This window comes from Acomys minous (assembly GCF_964271855.1).
Source record: "Acomys minous genome assembly, chromosome: 1".
Classification (NCBI taxonomy): domain Eukaryota; kingdom Metazoa; phylum Chordata; class Mammalia; order Rodentia; family Muridae; genus Acomys; species Acomys minous.
In genome coordinates, this window is record NC_140483.1 from 20,255,854 (window position 1) to 20,279,810 (window position 23,957).

The window sequence follows — 23,957 nt, forward strand, 5'->3', positions numbered from 1 at the left end:
TCCCTTTTATTTATTCTCTAACTCAGAATGATCATCTACAGCAGCTGATTTGTTAATGACTATTATCATGCAAGCACATGGAGGTCAGAGGTCAGCTTTGGGCATCTTCCTCTGCTGTGTTCTATGTTGTTTTTGAGAAAAGGTCTGTTATTGAAAAGAAAGCTCTCAATTTTCAGCTAAATAGGCAAGCAAGGATATGCCTCATCTGCCTGCTCAGCTTGGGTGTTCTAGATGACCACTTTTCCCCCAATTGAGACAGGATTTCTCTGTGTACCAGTCCTGGCTGTCTTGGAAGTCACTTTGTAGACCAGGTTGACCTTGAACTCACAGTGATCCACCTGCCTCTGCCTCCAGAGTCCTGGGATTAAAGGCATGCACCACCATGCCCATCTATTTGGGCACCTTTCAGTTGTCACCAGATACATGAATTTAGGTTCCCACATTTGCAGAGCAAAGGCTCTATGTACCGAAACATCTCCTCAGACCTATACTTTAAATTCTTAAAAACAGACTGTAAGATAAAGGGTTTGGGTCAGGGCTGGACTGCAGGACATAGAAGACCACGCCTACTGCACCTGGTGAGAACAAGGAAAACTCTGAGGCCATCTGTGCCTACTTGGTAGTTTTTGCCACCCTGTGGGCACATGGAACTTCTATAGCTGAGGTAGGCAAGCCCAGCAATACTACAGCAATGAGCTGAGAGCAAAGAGCTCTGAATGGGCTCCAGCTCCCTTAGACCAGTGTCCCCGAGTTCACTGTGTTTTCTCTCCTGCATCAGTTACTAGGAAACAGGCGGAGAGAAGCAGAACTGCAGCAAGAAGATGCAGGCGAGACGAACCAAGCACTTCCCAACCTATGTCCACCACAACCGAAGAGCCGGAACCAGAATCAGGAGGAAGTGCACCTAACTCACAGGTATGGAGGCCAAGCTCCTAGTGGAAAGTGTACGAAAGGCCCTTCCTCAACTTCCCACTGAGTAAACATTGGTCTGTCTATCAGGTCATAGGACCTGGTAAAAATCGAGATTTGGAGTAACCAACTTCATATTTACTGCTCATTCATGTGTCTGAACTACTGTATACTTAACTTGTGTCTCGTAATTCTCTATGATGGAAATTAAAAAATCATTGCACGGGGAAGCAAGCAAGATGGCGCAGCAGGCAAAGGCCTGCACTGTCATGCTGCGGACCTGTGTTCGATCCCCAGCTCCCACATGATATAGTGAAAGAACAAACTCCCACAGGATGTCTTATGACCTGCACAGTGGCACAGTGGCACATCTGCCCAAACAGGCACAATAAAGGAATGTGAAGCAGGCTAAATCATTATTTTTCTTTTAGACACTGTTAAAATAGTAGTCCGTTTAAAAACACAGCTTTCCAAAGCCTGTTAAAGGGCATTCAACCTCAACTCGGTCTGTTAACTAAATATAGAGCTGCTCTTCCTTCACCACAGAGATGCATAGAAGAGTTATGTGACTGAAACGTTTGCTCCTGTGTGGGCCAATCCTACCTCTGACCATCTGTTCAGAGGATGCTGTTCTCCAGTATCTTAACTTGAGTCTTTTAGTGTTAAAATTATTGTGCTCAATGTAACATTGAAATCCATGACTGGGAGTTCAGAATAAAGCTCAGTAGTGGAGGAGAGAATACCTTGGCATGCACAGGACTTTGGGTTCAGTCTCCAACACACACACACACACACACACACACACACACACACACACACACACACACATGCACAGGGAAGCAAACCCACAAACCGAAGTCTCTACAATTCCTTCATATGATTAAATCACTCGTCACATTGTCAAATGCTCATAGCAAAACCTGTTAAAATAAATATTTTCTCTTGGGAAGGTATGCCATTATGAAATCATTTTGACCTCATAATAGATTATATGCAGCACTTTAACTAGAGTTGTTATAAGGTCAGTTAAAAGAACAGTTGTTACAACTGTTGCCTCAGGGGCCTACAGAACCAACTTACATGTTTGTTTACCAGACTCCTCAGGTGTCTGCAGCAGTAGTCTGGGACTCCTGACCTCTAAGGTACCTTCCAACTCCTTCCTGTATTGTCCAGGCTCCTCTGTTACCTCTACCAACTGCTTCCAGCAGGGACCAATCCACTAATATGTCTCAAGCAGCAGCAGCCGGCAGCATCCTGGCCTCCCAAAGGTTTCCAGCAGCAGCAGCAGCAGCAGCAGCAGCAGCAGCAGCAGCAGCAGCAGTAGCAGCAGCAGCAGCAGCCAGCAGTGTCCAGACCTCCCAAATGTTTTTAACAGCATCATCACCCGGCAGTATCCGGGCAGCAACAGCGTCCAACAGTACCCAGGAACCTGGGGCATCTGCAGCAACACCAGCGAAGGTAATCTTCTGTTGTTATAACATATTGACAGAGGTTATCACAACCTCATTAATCCCTGTCCCAATTTTCTCTCTGCTCCTGCGATGAAACATTCTAAACAAAGCAATCTGGGAGGGACTTGGTTTCACCTGCCTGAGATGGCACCACCACAGAGAGCTAGGCCTTTTCACACCAATCATTACTAACAACAACAACAACAACAACAACAACAACAAAATGTCCTATATCCAGGCTGCCAAGCCAATCTGACGGAGGCAGCGTCTCAGTCTAGATTCTTGCTTTCTAGTGATTCTAGTTTGTGTCAAGTTGACAAAAAGCCTACAGGACACCAAGTCCAATCCAGACAGTGCAACAATCACGTTTATAAACACTGTGTGCTCCAGTGGGGAGCTCAGAGGCAGAGACACCGGGATCCCCAGCAGCTGACAGGCCAGCTCACCCAGCATACACAGCAGCAAACAAGAAAGAACCTGGCTCGCCCAAGGTGAACAGCCAAGACTAACACCACAGGCTGTCCTCTGCTCTTCCTCACTCGCACACATGCAAATGTTCTTACCCTCACAGGAAGCAGCTTTTTAAAAAATATATTTTATTAATTTATTCATATTACATCTCAATTGTTATCCCATCCCTTGTATCCTCCCATTCCTCCCTCCTTCCCGTTTCCCCCTTACTCCCTTCCCCTATGACTGTGACTGAGGGGCACCTCTTAACTAGAAATGATCATAATGAGTGAGTTAACCCAGAAGCAGAAGGAGTCAAATGGTATATAATTACTTATATCTGGACACTAGCCCAAGGGGCATGTCCCATGAAAGTCTTCACTTACCAGGAAAGTGGGACAGCAATAGGAACTTAGTGATAATTTAACTACATGAAACTTCAAAAATAAGACATAAGATAGATGACCTGTTTTCTTGGTAAAAACTTTGTTAACCTATGACATAAAAAACCTATTTGCTTTGAACTCATAATTAGCTTGTGGAACTAAAGATACATAAGAAATTTTTACTTTGAACTTATAATGAGCTTATGGTAGGGAAACATGAAACTGTTGCTTTGAACTTTAGATTGAAAAAAAATGTTTAGCCAAGTGCAAGTCTTAATGAAAAAAGCATCATCTATAATCCTGCTGTGTTTCCCTCTATGTAATGACTTTATCTGCCTTTTGCTTTTATGGCTATTTTTCTTCTATGTCTGAGGAAGTACATAACTCAAAGACAAAAATAAAAAGTATGGGACTCTTTTTGCTTCAGCCATTGTATGAATGTGTGTGTGAGGTTTTTTTGTTTGTTTGCTTTTTATTTTGTTTTTGTTTTTTTCCTTTTTCCTTTCTTCTTTCTCTCTAGCTCACAAGGAGTTAACAAACTTGGAATAAATTGCGGCCTGCTGATCAATTTGCACATGGTTTCTGGGTTAAAAGTCCAGCTGCAGCTGCCTTTTCTTAACAGCTTGCTTCTACTTAGAAAAGGCATTAGCAAAAGAAGGAAGTTCTGGCCTGGATAGTTCAGTTTCAATCTGAAAGTCTACGTTCAAACTGCCTTTTTTAGGGTTTCTCTGTGTAGTCTTGGCTGTCCTGGACTCACATTGAAGAGCAGGCTGCCCTCAAACTCTTAGCGATCCACCTGCCTCTGCCTCTCTGCATGCTGGGATTAAAGGTGGGCACCATTACGTTCTGATCAAAGACCCTTTTGACCTCAACTTCAACCACCCCTGGACCCTCTGATGTCTAACCTGGTCTTTGACGGAATGTTCCTAGAGAACCTTCTGAGGAAGATGGTCACCAATAAGGTTGCAAACAAGTAATGGCGTTTCAAAAGCAACAGAATATTTACACAAGACTGAATTCTTTGGAGTGACGATGTTTAATATTGTATCCCAATCAAGGTCATTACCATCTCTGACTATATTGGTCACAATGGGTTCATAAATATACATGGTGCATCCAGTGTGTCACAGATAAATGAAAACCAATGTATATAACAAGTACGCACACTGAGGTAAAGAAACAATGCAATACATAAAATAAATTATCTTTGCTCAAGTGGGGAAATATTTTGAGTGTTATGGTATATAAGGCAAACCATTGCACTGTTTTATGAAATTTCTTCTGTAATTTCAATTTTTCAGTCTTATTTTGACATATGGTGAAAATACATGGTTGACCATGGTATTGGTCAACTTATTGTACTCCAGAACTCAATGCCTTCTTGATCAGTGTTGAGGACTGGGATACCATGACAAAAATTGCTTTAGAAAGAGATTTGTCAAGAAAGTATAGCATTTTTCAAGAAACACCAACTTCATAGAGGTTCATAGACATTGCTCATATCATTAAGATTTTGTTTCTTTGAGTTCTTCACCCCCTACATTAGTGAGAATTTGATGGAGAATTTGATAATTGACCTCCTAAGACATGATACAGGTTGTAACAACCAAAATACAAGCCAAAATGAACTCTTCTCCCCCAGAATGCAGCTACAGAAAAATTGGGTCCAGAAAGTTGGATTCTGATCACCTCAGTAATGAAGAGCTCCCTTTTAGTCTATCCTTTACTTTTCACCAAAGAGATAGTTGAGGAAGCATCCTCTTCTTTAAATGTTAAAAGAAAGAAATTTAACAGATAGAGAAATGCAGTTCAATCTCTTAGTTCATAAATAGAGGCAATGAAATAGAATAAAAATTGAGGAATTCTTGGACTTGGAGGATATATCTTTAAGTCCCAGCTACCTATGACTAGCAGATATAAATGCTTTTTCAAAGAATTGGTTCACATTGTGTGTGTGTGTGTGTGTGTGTGTGTGTGTGTGTGTGTGTGTGTATTGTACCACACAAATGAGATATATTCAAGGAGGACTCAGAACAGTCTTTTTCCTACACAAAATAACCAAAGTGTTTTTTTCCTTAGTTCTTGGAAGTTAAATGAGAGATATGAAGGTTTTCTTTCATTATTCTCATGTAGACTCCTTAAGAAATCTAACCTCTACTTATATAGGAGTGAAAAATATGAAGATAATTTTTCTAGAAAAAATACAGCAAATATAGGTCTATATATTAGTAATGGTTCTCTAAAAGAACAGAACTGATTAAATCTATATATACTAAGAGGAGATAGTAAAGTAGTTTATAGCCTGTGGTCTGGATGCACAATAATGACTATGTACCTCAACAACAACAACAAAATAATAATAATAATAATAATAATAATAATAATAATAATAATAATGTGATAGTTGTTCAATCTATGAGTCTGTATGCCCGAACTGGTCTTTAATATACATTGGAACCCCAAATAAGTGGGTTCTAATAACAATAAAGGAATGCCTCTGCAGCAGAGTAGATGAAATTGCCAGTGAGGGTGAAGGCAAACAGATAAAGAGCAAAGACTTCCTTCTTCCAGGTCTTTTCCCATACATTTTCACCAAAAAATGGTGACCCAAATTTGAAATTGGTATCCTGACCCAAAATAGTCTGAAATGAATGATAGGATCATAACTCAACTGGGCCAACCAAGAATAATCCCTCACCTGCGTGTCCACTGGCTTGGGTTTTAGTTGATCCTTGATATGGTCAAGCCATCACATGATGAGCCCTCACAGTCTATAATAAGTACAGCTTGCAAAGGGTTTATAAATCAGGATTTGCGACCCAGAATATCTGAAGCTGTTTTGCTGTCTCACATCTCAACCTACAGCTCCATTTTTTTTGTCTGTCAGTGTCAAGATTCCGTGGACACCTTTTACTTCTCATAGATGTGACAAGGTTTGGCCATTTCTCAGAAGATGACTATTAATTTATTTTGCAGAAAAAGAAGATGAAGGGCTGCATTTGCTGTGAAAGACAAGATACTATGGGGATGATGGAAGTGGTGGTCTATGGGTGTTGGATCAGTGTTGATTGTGAGCCAGAAGATAAATGTAGATTCTGTGCTTTGAATTGACCTCAGATGAATATAAAGTACAGTTGAAATCTCTAAGACACAGTAACATGTAGGTGTGTGCTCTCAGGGAACATCCCCCTTCCCAAGATTCAAGCTTTTAATTTTTTACTAACACTCAGCTGTTGGTATACCATAGAAAATTCAAGAGATGGAAGGAAAGTAAGTTTTCCATTAAACATGTAAACTTTTCCTTTCCACCCTTTAAACATATCATAATTTTAATCATCCAAAAAAGAGAAATTCAGAAATATTCTCAAATGCCATAAAACTATGATCTGGGCATGGCAGTTCACACTTTTATTCCTACCACTCAGGAGATTGAGACAGGGAGATCTTTGTGAATTAGGCTAGCCTTGTTCACACAGTGAGTTCTAAGCCAGGTAAGTTCCAAAACAGCAGTTATTTTGTCCTAAGTTAAGTAATAAAAGTATTGAGTTTACCTAAGCAGAAACATTATCCAATAGGAATGTGACTTAGATTAATAGACGTGTCTCACAGGGTAACTCCTGGTAACATACAGCCCACATAAAAAAGGATGATGAGCATCAAAGAACTTTCATAGGGAGATGGCTTCAAGTGTGACAAACTAGCCACTGGGCAAAAGGTCCTCATTTCTACCAGAGACAGAATTCTGCCTAAATAAGAGCAAGCATGGCTGCAGGCACAGTCGACAGCCAAATTCTGCCAAGACAGGGTAAGCAAATCCACAATAGCTCCTGCCTCACAAATATGTCTGTCAGATATACGGGGCCAGAAGGCTCAATGTTATAGAGAGTTCTGGGTGACTATTCAGGTAGAAGACTGTCTCTGTTATCTTTTCAATTCGAAAGCTACTTACCTGCACTCCTAGCATATTCAGGTAATCAAGTTTATTCCTTCTCAAGTCTCTGAGGGAACTGAAGACCAGGGAGCTTAGTTTTACAATGAAGCTTAATTTTTTAGGGTTTAAGATGTTTAGGTCTAGATAGGTGTTCTAAGTTGACAATGACAATATGTGATGGAGATTGATTTACATTCAGAAATTTAGATGCAACAAGATAGGAAAGATGTCTTCTTCAAGGCTGTCAAATACAAAGAGCCAGAACACTAAGAATGTAACATTTATATAATTCCTGATTGTATCATGGTTCTTCTTGCCATAGGTAATCTATTGTATATATGTGTAATAATATAAATGTATATATAAAAATAAAAAAGGAAAAAAGATATAAATAAATGTCTTAGTGAAGACTAGAAGAACACAAACCAGTAACTGAGTGAGGTAATGAAAATAACAAGACATAAAGAAATAGAATCACTGAAAAGTAATAGATGAGTAAAAAAATAACCACTGGGAAGCAAAGTTATACAAGAATTTACAGTCTTGCAGACATTTATGATATTACAGAGTAATGATCAGAAAACAAAATATACACAAGAACACTACTCTTTTTTTTATCTGTTTGCTTGCTTTCTAAAGAATGAGAGAATTAAAGACCACAGCATCAGATGTGTGGGGAGGTGGGAGCATCTGTGAGGCACTGGGTGAATGGAAACAGTTGTCTGAATATGTTGCATGAAAAAATTTAAACAAAAAGACAGGACAGAACATGCTGATATTAAAAAAAAAAAAGATGTGTCTCAACCTCTGGCTTTGTGGTTTGTTTTGTTTTGTTTTGTTTGTTTTAATTGATTAATGACATGAAGAAACCAAAGGTCCTCATCTATAGCATAAAAATAATGCCCATTGCTGGGCAGTGGTGGCGCACGCCTTTAATCCTAGCACTTCGGAGGCAGACACAAGCGGATAGCTGTGAGTTCAAGGCCAGCCTGGTCTACAAAGTGAGTCCAGGACAGTCAAGGCTACACAGAGAAACCCTGTCTAAAAAAAAAAATAAACTAAAAATAATGCTGAGAATTGTAAACAGAACTCACACCACTATATATAAGCTTCCAAGTATATCTGGAGCAAGTTAGACCACAAAGATAGCAGAATCCATCCTCACATCACACTGACACACACATCCATGCAGAATTCACTGTATAGTAAAGTAAGGCTCGGATTACAGTACAAACAAATGAAACAAGAGGCCCACCTCCTGGCTCACACAGTGACGATCTTAGACAGCCCCAGTTCCCAGGACGTCAGTCAACACTCTAAACCCTCCACAGCAGCTGTCCCAGGCACGCATTTTGTACATTCTTCCTGCCCTCCTGCCCAAGGAGAACACTCAGCCCAAACCCTTGCGATTAGGTGGCACACCTCATCCACTGCCATTGCGGGGCACCCACCTCACGCTCTTCCACTTCCACTGATGCTGGTTTGGAGTAAAGAGCTCATTTTGTAGTTTCAAACCAAAGAGTAAAATCTGACTGCAAGGACAGATAATTATTAAGGGAAGCAGGCAAGGACAAGAATAGAGTGCCTAATAGAGACAAGACAGTGAGAAAATGAGAAAAGAGGGAAGCGTGTGATGAGCTCCATCAAAACCGATCTGATGCCATCACTTTCTTCTTCAAGGTCATTGGAGGCTGATAAATGAAAAATGTCCGCTAAATCCTTCTTCAGTTATGAAATTTCTCGAGTTCTCATTATGGAGACTTGGGCAGCACTGATGTTAGTGGAGATAAGACTTCAGTTCCGACTACAGGAAAGGTCATACAACAGATAAAAGTTAGCTCTTTGTTCTAGGAAATGGTGACCTTAACTTTATTCTTCCTACAGTTTTTGTATTTTTGTTACATATTTTGATTTTATAATGCTTATACTTTAAAAGGAAAAAAACTTTTTTATCTGAATCATGCATTTCTACAAGTGTCTTCTATTTGTTAGTTGCTTTAAAACTGGGTCTGCAGATAGAGGTAAGGTAAATATATTTCATGAAATATTTTTATTTCTCCTTCTGCTGTGATATTTAAAGGTAAATCCTTGCTCATAAAGGAACAAACTGTGTCATAGTCAGAGAAATCAAGATTTCAATAAAAAGCGGGTCAAGGCTGAAATCCAGTCTGCAATGTGACTGTCGAGACTCATGTCCTCAGAAAAAGTGCAGTCCTTTTTACATTTTCCATGAGTAAATGTGAGGATGCTATAGAGTTTAGTCATTTGGAATAAGGACTCTCCAGAAGTAGATGTTCAGAGCACATTTTGCTGTTCGCAATAGTAAGGAATCTCACCTCCCATTGCAGAGCGAAATAAGTTCAGGGATATCTTGAGAACTCAGGGAAGGTGTCCTAAAATAGAGGAGAGAAAACGAATTAAGAAAGTAGTCATGAGCCTCCGTGAAGGCTTCCTGCAGTGCTGGTTACCTTTCCCATCGCTGTGGCAACAGACCTAGAAAAGGCAACTGAAGGAAGTGGGTGTATTTGCTCACAGTTTAATGATAGAGGAGGGCGAGGTGAGAGACCACGTTGTATCTGCAGAGCAGAAAGCACAGATGACTTATACAGTGTTAGGGAGCACTCTTTCTTTTATAGTCAGTTCACAGCCTTTGCCAATGCTGCCGCCCGCATTTAAGCTGAGTGTTCCCAAATTGATTTACAAAATAAAAACTCCCTCCCAAACATGCCCAAACTATTGTCTCTTAAGTGGGTCTAGATACTGTTGCATTTATAATCAGTGTCAATAATAACCCTATGCAAAGACCTGACATAGAGGGAAGGAGCAAAGAGTGGGTGGAGACAGTGGATATAAAGAGCAAAGAGCTAAGGATGAATGTGTCTGAAATTTCTGTAAACTGGCCAGTGTGTTGGAAATTGAACATCAATTGGGATGTGTCCAGGCCATAAGAGTTTCATCAGTTCTCATAAGTTGCTTGATATCATATCACTACCAAAGAAAATGGTCTTGAAGACTGAGGAGCAATCAATTAAAAATAGGGTAAAGTTTAGCAACCTAGAACTCCACTTGGCTTAGGGTTTACACCCAACCCTCCTGGTCACCCAATCATGGCACTGTCCTCTTTGCAGACCAGCTGGCAGACTCCCACATTGCCATCTACGGCCTGATGCCATCTGCTCCTTGCCTCAGGACTACAATAGTTCTGAATCGTTAAACTCTCCTTCCCAGAAAGGCACAGCAGGTCAAGCATAATTTCAGCCCATCACCTTAACTGAAGCTCAGAGCTTTTCCACTGTTTCCAAGGCCCCAATGTACCGTGTGCTTACTATGCTTGCATGATGTAGAAACAGTGACAAAGAAGGAACCTTATTGCTGAAGGAGGGCAGCTTAATTTTACAGTAAAGAGGGAGGGTGTTGCCAATTCCTTCTGTATGTATTCCAGGTTGAAGCTTGGAGTTGCATGTTTGGAATATTGTGCTCTGACAAGTCAAGGGCCCGGTAACTGCCGATGAATGAGTGAACACCGCAGGAACGATTTAAGGCAAACGCTGTTTCATCTCAGATTTTCTCGTAAAACCACTCAAGTGAAGCTGGCAACTCACATAGCCAAGTTCTCCTGATGCTGTCTGATTCCAGAGCAGAAAAGAAAGAAGTGGCTTGGTGGCTCTTTTCTGGTTTGAGGTTTCACTTTCATTCACAGTAATGTAGAATCCTCAGGACCCACCTGTAAGTTTGTGGGACATGAAGGCTTTAAACTTGGATCTTGTACCTATGACGATTTGCAAGAAAAACCCTGAGTGTAACTAGCTCTCGTTGACCTTTTTTTTTTTTTTTTTTTTTTTTTTTTTTTGTAATTAAGTGTTCACAGGAAGAAAACTTTTGAGTCTCACTATCTGGGGAAATCTAAAGCTAGTTATGAACACTGTTGAGAGATGCCACTGCTTTATCGCTTCTCTACCCACAAAGTAGCACAGGATAAGACACTGCTCAGCCTCTACCCAGGTCAGCATTCTTGTTCTGTCTGTAAGTACTTTGTTCTCTTGGGATTTCAGAAGATTACAAAATCCTCAGGTTCACTTTCTAAGAGATTTTCTTTCTTTCTTCTTTCTTTCTTCTTCCTTCCTTCCTTTCTTTCTTTCTTTCTTCTTCTTTCTTTCTACTATTTCATTTTTACACACACACACACACACACACACACACACACACACACACACACACACACACACACACAGGAATTTCTTCCTACCATGCAAAATCTGGACATCACAGACGACATTTGTAAAGAGGTGAGTCCTGCCTCTGCTCTCTGTGCTAAGTAGGCACTCTGTGAAATGGACAAGGTAACAGGTAAAATCCTTGCTGATTTTTCACTTGAGAGAGAGGGAAGCCGAGCTGGTGGCTGCTGCACTGAGCAGTGGATCTTCAGTAGTGGAATCAGATGCTCAGGAAATGACAGACATCTTTATCCCTCCACCAGAAAGGACTGAGTGCAGAAAAACACATTTGGTGTGTTTCAGATTATAAAATACCCTTTTTAGAGGTAAGTCTGGGTAAGTGCCCAGTGAGAAGGAGGCTTGTGTTTTCTTGGTTAGAGAGTGTTTAGGGTCTGGTGGCTGTGGTGAGTGACTGTACAAAAAACAAGTTAGTGACTGGTAAAATTACCGTGAAATAAGGGATGATGCACCAGGCCACTGAAATGCGTTGTCTACTATTCCAATGGCACGAGGACCAATGGTCATGTGTGGTAGAAAATGCCTCGGAGTCGTAGCTATGCAAACACAGTGCTTTAGTGATTTCATGAGCAGTTAATTCTCTCCGTTCACTTCCTCATCAAGTAGGAAAGGCTGTATTTTATACATAGTTTGTGTCATCTTGAAAGTTAATTGCTTTGACTTTTTCTTTTTCTTTTTTTTTTTTTTTAGTTTTCTTTATTTTGGTTTTCTGGTGGTAAAATGCAAGGAAGAGATGGGGGGTTAAGTAGAAATAGATGCATACTACAAGCTTTTAGAAGATTCTGAAGACACTCTGTGTACCTATGGTTTATTGTCGAAGTGTATCGATTATGTTGCTCAGACTTTCTAAGATTTTACAAACAATAGGACCTTGTTTATTTAGTAATTAAGGTAATCACTCCTAAATCAACAATAAAAATCTTGTTTTTACACTTCTTATTAGACAACTCTACTATTAAAGCTGTTATCTATTTCTAGAAGCTAAATTATTATCAATTTTGTAGTTTTTGATAAGAATTTTTATGTTAGTTCTAAGTAAGACAATCCTAATATGGAAAAATTGCCTTTATTGGTTACTATGCAGAGAATTTATTTTAAAATTTTCACCTTTAATGAATGCATTATAAACAACACTTAAATAAATGTTACACATGTTAAATAAAATTTGACAAAGGATGTTAACTAACCAATTATGTGATGTCCTTAAGGGTAGATTAATAACACATTTTTCTGACTTCTATTATGGCTACTCATTTTATGGTACATTTATATTCCCTTTCCTGACTTTTCTTTATAACTTGTGCCTGACAATTGAAGACAAAGGCATTAGTGAGCTTAAGTTCTTTCCTTTCTCTGTGACCCTGTTGATATCTTCCTGTCTCTTCTGTCACTGAGGAGGGTTTCACTCCCAAAGCAGAGGCACACCCAGTCAACTTTGTTTTTCACTCTGCTTAGGTTTTCCTCTGAGGCACTCTCAATTGTACACACTGTTTTCTTTTTTTTTTTTTTTTTACACATTTTTATTGAAAATTAAAAATAATTCCTATTACATCTCATTTTCTATCCCATCCCATGCATCCTCCCATTCCTCCCTCCCTCCCACTTTCACCCCAATCCCCCTTCCCTATGACTGTGGCTGTGGGGGACCTCCTCCCCCTGAATGTACACACTGTTTTCATATCATGCTTCCAATAGTTGTTCCTGGGCATCATCTCATATGAAACGATTGCAGTGCTGAATGTCAGAGAATACCTATGAGGCTTTCTCCTTTGACTGTGAATTTGTATAAGTTAAACACTGACTCTCATGTCTTGTCTTACTCAGGGTAAGTGGAGGGTGCCTCTTTGGGCCATTGCAGTGGAATATATTTTGATATCGAGGATTTGTTGGCTAAGGATGTGTTTTAATACAAATATCCAAAATACTATATTACTGCACACTTTCTTGAGATTGCAATCACTACTCCAAAATAAAAAGAAATAATGTGTTGATAACAAAGCATGCATGAGTGTTCACAAATAAACAAAAGGCAAAAAATACAACAAGATCTCCTGTCATATCACATCAGTTTATATTTTGAAAAAAGCTTGGTGTCAAAACTCACAAAATAAATAAAGCCTTCATATTTTTTAAACTATTTGGTTTGTAGCATCTGAGGCCAACATGATCTAAAATCATTTTCCTGATCTGCTAACAGCAGATTACTCTTCAGAATGAGCTTTATTCTGCTCCTAGAATCTTTGCAGGTGATCTGATCTTTACACATAAAAGTTTGCCCAAATTTGCTTTCTTTAATATTCTTCATCATCATTGTTCTGTTTCTTTATTTGGACTTGCCTTTCATTCTCTGTGCCTTTTATAGCTGACAATGCTGAAGTTAATAGTCCTAGAATATTTAGCACTCTGATTAGAATATTACACACACACACACACACACACACACACACACACACACACACACACACACGGAGAGAGAGAGAGAGAGAGAGAGAGAGAGAGAGAGAGAGAGAGAGAGAGAGAGAGAGAGAGAGACAGACAGAGACAGACAGAGAGAGAGACAGACAGAGAGAGACAAAGACAAAATAACCCATAATTAAAATGACTTATAAATTTAAGAAGATATTGGAATCAATCTATCTTCTAGAGTTATTAAGGATGTACAGAAATTCTTTTTTATTGAAAATAGTAATTTTTATTGTTTCTATAAGTTAATGTTATTTGATTTACATGGTGTGATATGAAAAGTAAAATTATCCTGACAATACAAAGACACTGGCTTGCAGATGATAGCAAAGTAAGCAATGGACCACAGGTTGTTCTTTGGGGTGAGTTAATGTTCGATGTGAGAATATAATGGTGATGTATGGTTGATGTTACAAATTAGGCAAAACACACAGAACATTCATTTTAGTCTATAAAATTCAAATCAGTATATTTCGTAGGTTGAGCAAGTTTAAGATTAGGATTCAAACTGTGAGAAAATAATAAAACTGCATTTTAATCATACATAGACAAGGGCATGTAGTCTATTGGGGGAATTTTGGGAATTTTGAGAAGGCTGATTCAGCTGATTCTTAAAGGTTATTGCAGAAGGGAGAAAGAAAGCAATGTAAGAATGGTGATGACAAAGACACCATCTACTTCACAAAGCATGGCAAGGGAAGGGCTTCTGTGTTCTCTAAAATGTGTAGTATCAAGAATATAACAGAGACATGTGAAAGAGGCAGATTACCCAAGGCCTTCCAAAATATTTGAAGGAGCAAGGAAATTTTTTTATGAAACTGATGAGCTATTAACTTATTTTAGCAGGGTTTAAACATGGCCTATACAGAGAAAACTGGTACAATGAGCAAAGAAAACCAACTAAGACATCAAGCCCAAAAGGAGAAAAAACAAGTAGCTATTGAAATAATTCCACCCACTAACACTGTCATCTGTCATTAGAACGTATGTAGCAAAGTAGCAGGACTGTGGGCACTGAAAGCAAGGACGAACACCTGGTGAGGCAGGGTGCTAAAAGAAGCTGCTTAATGAAGAGCCAAGTGGGCTAGGCTCAGTGTTCAAGCAAGGGTCATCCTGTTGTGGCCGACACTCATTCCAGTACAGGAGGGTGCAGCCTATTTACACTTGAGCATGGGTTTGAGTCAGGAAGTAGTGAGGGATCATCTAGGGACAGGTTCTAGTACCAAGAAAGAATGGGGAAAAGGAGCCAAGCTCCAGCATCAATATATAATGGAAAAAAGACCCAGGATTTCAACCTTTGCAGTCCATACTGTAAACACATGTAACAAATGCTGGTTTCCCCTACAAGAAGAACATTATGATAGGCAGATTTGGGCCCAGGGGTCCTGCTCAAACTATGGCACCAGCCAAGGACAATACAAGCCATAAACTTCAAACCCCTATCCAGATCTAGCCAATGGACAGGACATTCTCCACAGTTGAGTGTAGAGTGGGGTATGATGTTCACACGTATTCTGGTGCCTCATATTTGACCATGTCCTCTGGAGGGGGAGACCTGGTGGCACTCAGAGGAAGGATAGCAGGCTACCAAGAAGAAACTTGATACCCTATGAGCATATATAGGGGAAGGAAGTTCCTCTCAGTCACAGTCATAGGGGAAGGGAGTAAGGGGAAAATGGGAGGGAGGGAGGAATGGGAGGATACAAAGGATGGGATAACCATTGAGATGTAACAAGAATAAATTAATAAAAAAAACCCCAAATGCTGGTTTCCACTTTCTCCCATCACCACCATCACCTGACCTAACTCAGCCATCATAATCAACAGGCAAGAATTCCTTAGACTTACTTACTAACTGAGAAGGTCTGCCCTTACTCTTCACAGTGGCACAGCTAGTAATAAAGTCTCCTTCTTTCTCATGCACAGCTGTGGACAACACTATGGCACTGCGGTTCACTCACCTAGGCATACCCTGTTTTTAAAATTGTACATTTATATGTGTAAATATGTATACTGTTATTCTCTTGTAGGCTTACCCATACTTTGAGAGATGGTGAACCAATTCAAGAAAATTGTTCTTCTCTTGGGTTTAGAAAGTATCAGTGACTATAACTTTAGAGTAGTTAAGTCTTTACTGACCCATGACCTAGAACTTACTAAGAAAATGCAAGATGATTATGACAGAATTCGGATTGCTGACTTAATGGAAGAAAAGTTCCAAAAGGATCCTGGATTGAGCAAACTGATAGAAGTATGCCAAGATATTCCAGAACCTGGAGACTGTGCTGATATTCTTAGAAAAGAGATGGAAAAAGGTAAGAGGGGAGCACCCTGGATGCCCACTTTTTCCCTCCCCTTCTCTACCTTGAGAATTTCTTGTAGGAGCTGATATGCTCCTTCCACAGTGTGTGCATCAGGACCTATAGAATGACAGCACTTCTGATGTTAACAAGTTGTTGGAAACTTAGGAAACTCCTTTTCTACAAAGAATTCTAATGCATTTGGAGATAGATGTGTCTGGAGTGGGTAAAGGAAAAGAAAGCATCAAAACAAAAATTGCTTAGAGAAACAAGAGCTTCCAGTACAGTGTAATGGATAGAAAATCATGAAACAAAAATTTAATATCACATTTAAAAATCCTCACATCAGCTCACAATTCCAAATTAAGATGCACCATCATTAAGATATTTTCTGACAACAAGTGTGAGCCAATATTTAAGTAGAATCCTGAATCTAAGAGATGTGAAGTGCTCTTTTATAAAGTCACTGGGTTGAAAACACATGAAAAAATGATCATAATTCATCACATCTGTGATTTGATCTTCAGTTTAAGGCTAGCCTGAGGTTCATGGGGAGATTCTGTCTCAGTGGCACATGCCTGTAATCCCAACACTCAGAAGGCAGAGGCAGGTGGATCACTGCGAGTTTGAGGCCAGCCTGGTCTACAAAGTGAGTCCAGGACAGCCAAGGCTACACAGAGAAACCCTGTCTCAAAAAAACAAAAAAAGAGAAAAGGAAAGGAACCGAAAAGGTAAGCAATTGAAGTTCACTGTTAATCCACTGTCATGTCTCAGAACAGGTCACAATTTCTCCCTCTGTTTCTATAATTTGGGGTGACGTGCTGAGGATAATCTCTCATATCATCGTGCAAATTTTATATTCTTAATAGCAAACTATAAGATAGAAGGGCTGGGATGGAGCTTAGTTTGTGCGCATAGACTCCCCATGAGGGAAGACTGTCAGTTGCACCTAAGAAGGGCAAGGGAACCCATTCGCAGTTCCTGTGTCAATATTATAGGTGACAGATATAGGAAATACACGGATACACAAACAGGAAGTTTACCTTATGAGACACAAGCAGGAGGCAAAAGAGCACTAAGTGAACTTCAGCTGTCTTAAAACAGGACAGCTTCATTCGGTTGATTGCCTTTTTTTTTCTTTTTCATCAGTTAAAAATAAAAACAAAAGAAAACCCAAAAGTGCTGCAAAAACACCCAGGCAGAATAAATCCAGTACTTCCCAACTTACCGATGACACAAAGGAAGGTTCGGAACTAGAACCAACTATGAAGATGCCGTCAACAGAGGTACGCCATCTAAGATCTCACTGAAAAGAGCTCCCACTGTGGTTGTTAGCCTGAGTGCCTTTCTCTGCATACTTAATCTAGCTCCTTATCCATGCCGAGGACCTAGATAAAACAAAGGGAAGGGCAAATAAATTCATAATTTCTGATCACCCATTTTGTTTTGGGACCGTAGGATTACTATGTACTTTATTGCAATACAATTTCCTGTAACAGAATATAAAATCATTACTGGATTTGTGTGTGTGTATGTGTGTGTGTGTGTGTGTGTATGTGTGTGTGTGTGTTTTACATACATGTGTGTGCATGCATCTATTGATTCCAATTAAGGATTTCCAATATGCTGCTTAATCACTCTCTCCCTGAACATGGAGCGGTGCTGGTAGACAGCAAGTCTCAGAGACCATCCTGTCTATGGCTTTCCCTGTTCTGGGGTTACAGGCAAACATATGGAAAGCCCAGCTTTTTATATGGGTGCTGGGAGGCAAACCTAGGTCCTCACGCATGTGCAGGAAGCACTCTTGTCTCCTGAGCCAGTACGCCAGCCCTTCATCCCTCCCTCTAAAAACATGTGCAAAAGAATCAGTCATTTTAAGGATATGACTTTGCAAGCCCTGGTAAAGGGCATTAAACATCAACTTGTACTTCCTAAATCTTGGCCTACTACTTCCCCATCATTAAATGTGAATAGAGGTGTATTGCTCATGAAATGTTTCTATTCCTGAGCTACTCTTCCGTGGCTATTTGCTCAGAGGACTCCATTCCCAAGGATTCAACAGATTCAGAACCCAGCAACACAGAATGAATTACCATGGTATTAAAATCACTGTTCCTCATATAATATCAAATACTATTATAGGGACTTGGAATAAAATGCCATAGCAGAGCCAAGCTTGGCACACACAACATCCCAGGTTCAATCTCTAACAGACAAAAGAGAAAATCAGTCCTTACCAGTGGGAAATACATGCACGCTCCCCCTTTGATGAAAAGGGAAAGAAAACTACAAAAACTGATGCTTCCACAATTCTATCACGTGACTAAACCAATCACTACATTATCAAATGTCTCTGTAAGACCTCAGTGAAAAGCCTTTGCTCTTGACAAGGTATAGGATTTTGTAAAATAATTATGATCTCGATAGGCTATTGTATATCATCTCATTTAACCACAGTCAACATGCAATTTGATTATTTAATACACTTTATCTTTACAGATAGTTAAATGAAGCCTGATTAGATGTAGCTGGTCTTAGCTGGTTTGTGGATTCTTCTTTTTCCCGCCCTTTATCCTCTGGTTTCACCTCCTATCACTAGATAGAAAAGAAAGAAAGAAGGATAGAGGGGTGAGAGAGCAAGAATCTAACTTCTTCCCTTCTGTTTCTTCTTTGAGCACAACTACTAACAAACTGCAACCAACTCCCCTAAATGACCAACAACCACCACCAACACCAATTCTGCCTCTGGGACCCTAAAATTTTTATACCTTCTGATACGTTCCCAGAATTCCAAACATCACACAATTACAGAAACTATCTGCAGCTGGCAACACCAAGCCTCTGCTAGAGCACGAGGTAAATCATAGTCAGCTGCTGTGGACAGTTCAAAGCAGTTTCACACCCCTATACCTGGGAATAAAATGAAAGGACATACTTATAACATTTATGTGTTTTTTTAAATGAAATTCAAAAATTGTCAATACATTTCTCCCCTTCTCTTTTAAGTCATTAATTGTGCTATGCATACTGGGAAATTATAAGCAGGTATTTTCAATGAAATAAGATGTTTTGAGTCAATGGCTAAGGTTTGCAGGAGACCTCTCCTGCTTAATTCTAATCTTTATCTGTTTTGATGGTATCCACAGCTTTTCATTTTCCTGTGGAAATATAAACAAACCTACATCCCCAATGCAAAACTTTCGATGGTTTCCATATATTTATAGTATATAGGTTGCTTTAATTTCACTTTCCCCCCCATAACCCAGTGACTCTTTGGCTGCTGTTGTTTCTTTCTTATTAACGTTCAGAAAATTTAAATTTAGCAGGACACAATTTAATCTATCCCTGGGGGGGGGGGGTTATTCTTCTTTTTGTTGTTGTTGTTGTTTTATAAGCGTTTTCTTTAAAGTGCAATTAGATCTTTCTACAACTGTTTGTCCTGTAAGATTATGTGGCATACCTGTATTGAGCTTTATATTATAATACGCAAAGAATTGCTTCATTTTACTGGAAACATTTGTGGAGGCATTATCAGTTTAATTTGTGCAAGTATCCCTATAGAACCCATTACTTCCAGTAAATGTCTAATTATAGAATCAGCTTTTTCAGAACTCAAAGCAGTTGCCCATTGAAACCTTGAATAAGTATGAAAAGTATGGTGTACAAATTTTAGTTTTCCAAATTCTACAAAATGAAACAATCCATCTGCCAGATTTCATTTCTTTTGGTAGCCCCAGTGTTGGCTCTGTTTCAACCCGTCCCGTGGAACGGATACCGGAAGGTTCACTCTTCTGTCCCTTTAACCTTTTTTCCTTCTTGTGTAAGCTAGTTGGGTTGTATAATAAAGTTTAATTGTTAAGAAACAGAACCAACATCTCCCCAGGATTACTTCCATTGGATAATGGAGTTTGGTCATGCAAAGGACAAGTAGGACATTTTCTTGTGATTTCCTTAAATATTTACTGTTAACATGCCAGGGACCAAACGGCCTGTGGCCGACCCCCACCCATTCAGCATTTGCAGCAAACATCCTGCTGGGCCACTCATTAGGCATGCAAGGCATCCGCCTTAGTCCTGAGAAGAGAGCGATCCGATCCTGAGATAACCACAGAGACATCCTGCTTTGTCTCACCTGGAAGACCCCTCCCCTTGCAAATGTTCCCGGGGCTCAACCCCAGAAGATTTTGTACTTTTCCACTACTCTCCTTGCGTACCCCCGCCCTCCCTAAAGCAGGTTTTAAAAAGCCTGCCATTACCCTCAATAAACGGCTCTTGACAAGCAACTGTTCGCTTGAGCTCTGCGTCTCTCTCGCCCATATCTTTAAATACAGGTTGTGACCCCCCTCGGCCCCCCAATAACTGACCAGCTGGACTGGTTGGTGGACTAGTTACATGGACTAGTTATCCTAGTTACATGGACTAGTTATTAACATGGTGGTCTTCATGAAAATTTCAGGATTCTAACACATTTCCTATTAATAATTGGTCAGTTTCTTTATTTCCTGTGTTAATGGACCTGGCAAGCCTATATGAAACTGAATATGGGTGAAACATAATGTGTGTTTTTATATGTGATTTCCTGTTGCAGCTATGTAAATAACAAAGCCAGTTCTGAATTAAGATTAAATTCAGCAATTTCTATATGTAGAATGACTCTGCATTATTGAGAGTCAGTAATTATATTAAAATAATCAGGAAAATCTAATAATATCATAAGAATTGCATACAGCTCTTATTTTTGAACTGAAGTATATAGGCTTTGAATTACTTAGCTCATTTTGTCTGACTTACAGCCTGCCATTCCCAATTTATTTGCATCAGTATAGAGTGTAGGTGTTTCCGGAACTAGCATTCCTTTTACAATATGTGGGAGAATCCAATTAGTTCCTTTTGCAAAATAAAAATGCTTGCTTTTAGCATATTTGCTGTTAATTTCTCCCAAATAATTACTATAGGCTCTTTGCTAATCTTCACTGATTACCTCTAATGACATAATCTCAGCATTAGGGTAAGGTACTATTATTTCTACCAAGTCTATTCCTGACAATTGACAGAGACTTATTCTACTTTTTATGATTAAATCAGAAACTTTCTCTATGTAAGTCTTTACTTTTTTTACTTTGTTAGTGTACTAAGAAAATCCATTCCATAAAGCTATCTTTGTTTTGCATAAGGAGCCCAGTAGGAGAATGAATTGAAGACAAAAATAACGAAAATATAATCAAGTTTGAGATTAATGTGATTCATAGATGCATCTTACAGTCTCTGTTTTGACAGAGTTAACTCTTCAGTCTGCATGTTATTCATTGGCTTAAATGGCTCATGATTTTTTGCTGCAGAGGCCCTGAACTAGGCCCCCAGGACTCTTTCCTGATGGTAAGAATTACCTTGAAAATCTCTCTTGGATATATGCCCCTGAACAAATGGTGCATCACATACAAACCCCTGGAAGCCTAGGCCTTCTTTCTATTTGAGGTTTAGTGAAAACTGTTGTCCATAGAAACGGCCTTTTTACTTTTCTGATGCAAAGTACTGTATTTCTTGCAGTTAATGCATCAGGCATTTTTGTTTTGGTAGTGACAGTCTCTTTGCAAATTATTTTGTTTCCCTCAACTGAAGCACCAGGCATTTTTTTTTTTGAGACAGGGTCTCTCTGTGTTAGCCTTGGCTGTCCTGGACTCGCTTTGTAGACCAGGCTGGCCTCGAACTCAGTGATCCACCTGCCTCTGCCTCCCGAGTGCTGGGATTAAGGGCGTGCGCCACCACGCCCGGCCTGCACCAGGCATTTTTATATCAGAGACCTCTAGCTATAGCTTGACATATTATGCTACCATGGTACACATTAGAACCAATATTGGTCATATACCTTATCCATTCACCCATAGGCACTGCCTATGTCTTCTATGGTGTGATAATATTTTTACATTTGGTTCCCATTTCAAATGCCAAGGACTCTGTCAACACCTGATGCATCAGGATCTGATATGGATTAGTTCACAGCTGAGACTTATCTTTGTAAAATATCAGGGAAGGCTTCTCTAGAGCCTTGTATAATCCTTGTAAATGAAGTGGACTTTCCCCCAGGCTCCTCAACTTTCTCCCAAGCTCTTGAAGCCACTAAAGGACATTGTTGTATAGTAGCATCATCAAATTGAATCTGTTCTTGTATAACAGAGTTCCTCCCTTCACCTAGCAACTGGTCCTGTGACTATATTCATTCCTCTTGCTCTGTTTTGTTGTTGAATATTTGTAGCTTCTTCCCTTCACCATGTTAACCACTGGGACTATGGATCAGCCTTGAATACAACTGTTCCTAATCCTTTCCAGTCTTGGGGAACAATTCTATTCAGAGTAGCCCAGTTATTTAGAATTTGTGTCATGTAAGGCAAGTATATCACATATAAAGTCATAACCTCCTAAAATGCCTTCCGTCTATTATTTCTATAGGACACCATCCTATCTTGTCAAAACCTTATTCCACCCTGATAGTAGGCATATGCAGTATGACCACTGGTGACCACTGGGAAAGTTGATGGTGATCTCATAACCCCAGCCACCCCTGCTCTACTCTGGTGGCATGGTTGATTCGAGAGATTAACCCTTTCTTTTGAAACTAGATGTTTCATCTGTTTGTCCTTTAATTTCTTCAGCTTTTCTCTGACCTGGTCACCTTCCAGCAGAGTACTTCCCTCTTTACTCCTATGGAAAACTACTCTCTTTCTCGGTCACTAGGAGTGAACCATTTTGTCCTCTCTTTCCCAGTGCTCCTTGTCTCGCAAGCACATCCAACTCCACCTGCAACATCTCCAATTGCACAGCCAACTCTTCAACCCTTTCAGATGTGAAAAACCAGAGTAGCCCCATTTGTTTTTCTGTGTAAGCAATTTTTTTTTGTTGTTTCTCAAGACACTCCATTTCCACCTGCAATTTTTCCAACTGTTCAGCCAGTCTTTCAACCTTTTTTAAAATAAAATATAGAAAGAAGAAAAAGAAAAAAAACCCATAAAATTCTCTCTGGGAGCAAAGTGTGGAATATCGCAGCAGTGTCAGCCATAGTACACATTTTTGCTGGCATATTAAAAAAATCTATTCCTTCATCCTCTGCCATCTTCTCTATGGGATTTGAAATCAAGTTTTCTGTTCTGCCTTTCCCCTCATTAGGCACCACTTGTAGTTTCTTTTGGCTTCTTTGTCGAGTCTTCTTTTTATCACCTTTTATTCCCTTGAATTTACTCCCTATCACTAGATAGTAGAGAAAGGAGAGAAGGGAGATGAAGAGAGAGAGAGAGAGGGAGAGAGAGAGAGAGAGAGAGAGAGAGAGAGAGAGAGAGAGAGAGAGAGAGATCTCAATCTAATTTCTTTCCTTTTGTTTCTTCTTTGAGCATCAGTGCTAATAAGCAGCAACCAATCCCCTAACTGAAGACCGACCACCAACCCCATCTCTTTGGGCCTTTTCATTTTTGTACCATCTGAAAAGTTCCCAGGATTTTAAATGTTACAAATTGCAGAAGCTATCTGCAACTGGCAAAATCATGCCTTCGCTAGAGCAGGAGACACATCATAGTCAGCTGCTGCAGACAGTCCATGGAAGCCCCATATCTGCACACTTGGGATTAAAACAAAGGCACATTCTTATATTTCTGTGTTTTTTCAAGAAACCAAAATTCCAAAATTGTCACTACAGTTGGGTTTCCTATAGATGCTAGGTAAGCATCCTACCTACTGCTATGTGATTGGTAGAAACATTAACTCGATGGTCCATTCATTCAACACACTCCATGCCCCTTCACAACAATAAAATCTTGAAGGAACTTATCATTTAATCTCTCACTAAC

The 23,957-nt window shown here is 39.7% G+C and overlaps 1 protein-coding gene across 1 annotated transcript in view; it reads left to right on the top strand.

Moving 5' to 3' along the window:
- Nucleotides 1-1,986: 1,986 nt before the first annotated feature.
- The window catches only part of LOC311596654 (pyrin and HIN domain-containing protein 1-like), a gene marked incomplete at its 3' end in the record, with an annotated part of 32,876 nt that continues 10,905 nt past the window's right edge, over nucleotides 1,987-23,957 (top strand). Inside the window, 4 exon segments of the mRNA XM_084780314.1 lie at nucleotides 1,987-2,367; nucleotides 10,570-10,801; nucleotides 15,853-16,137; nucleotides 17,272-17,408. Coding sequence (XP_084636440.1) covers nucleotides 15,873-16,137; nucleotides 17,272-17,408 — 402 coding nt within the window. The 5' untranslated portion in view covers nucleotides 1,987-2,367; nucleotides 10,570-10,801; nucleotides 15,853-15,872.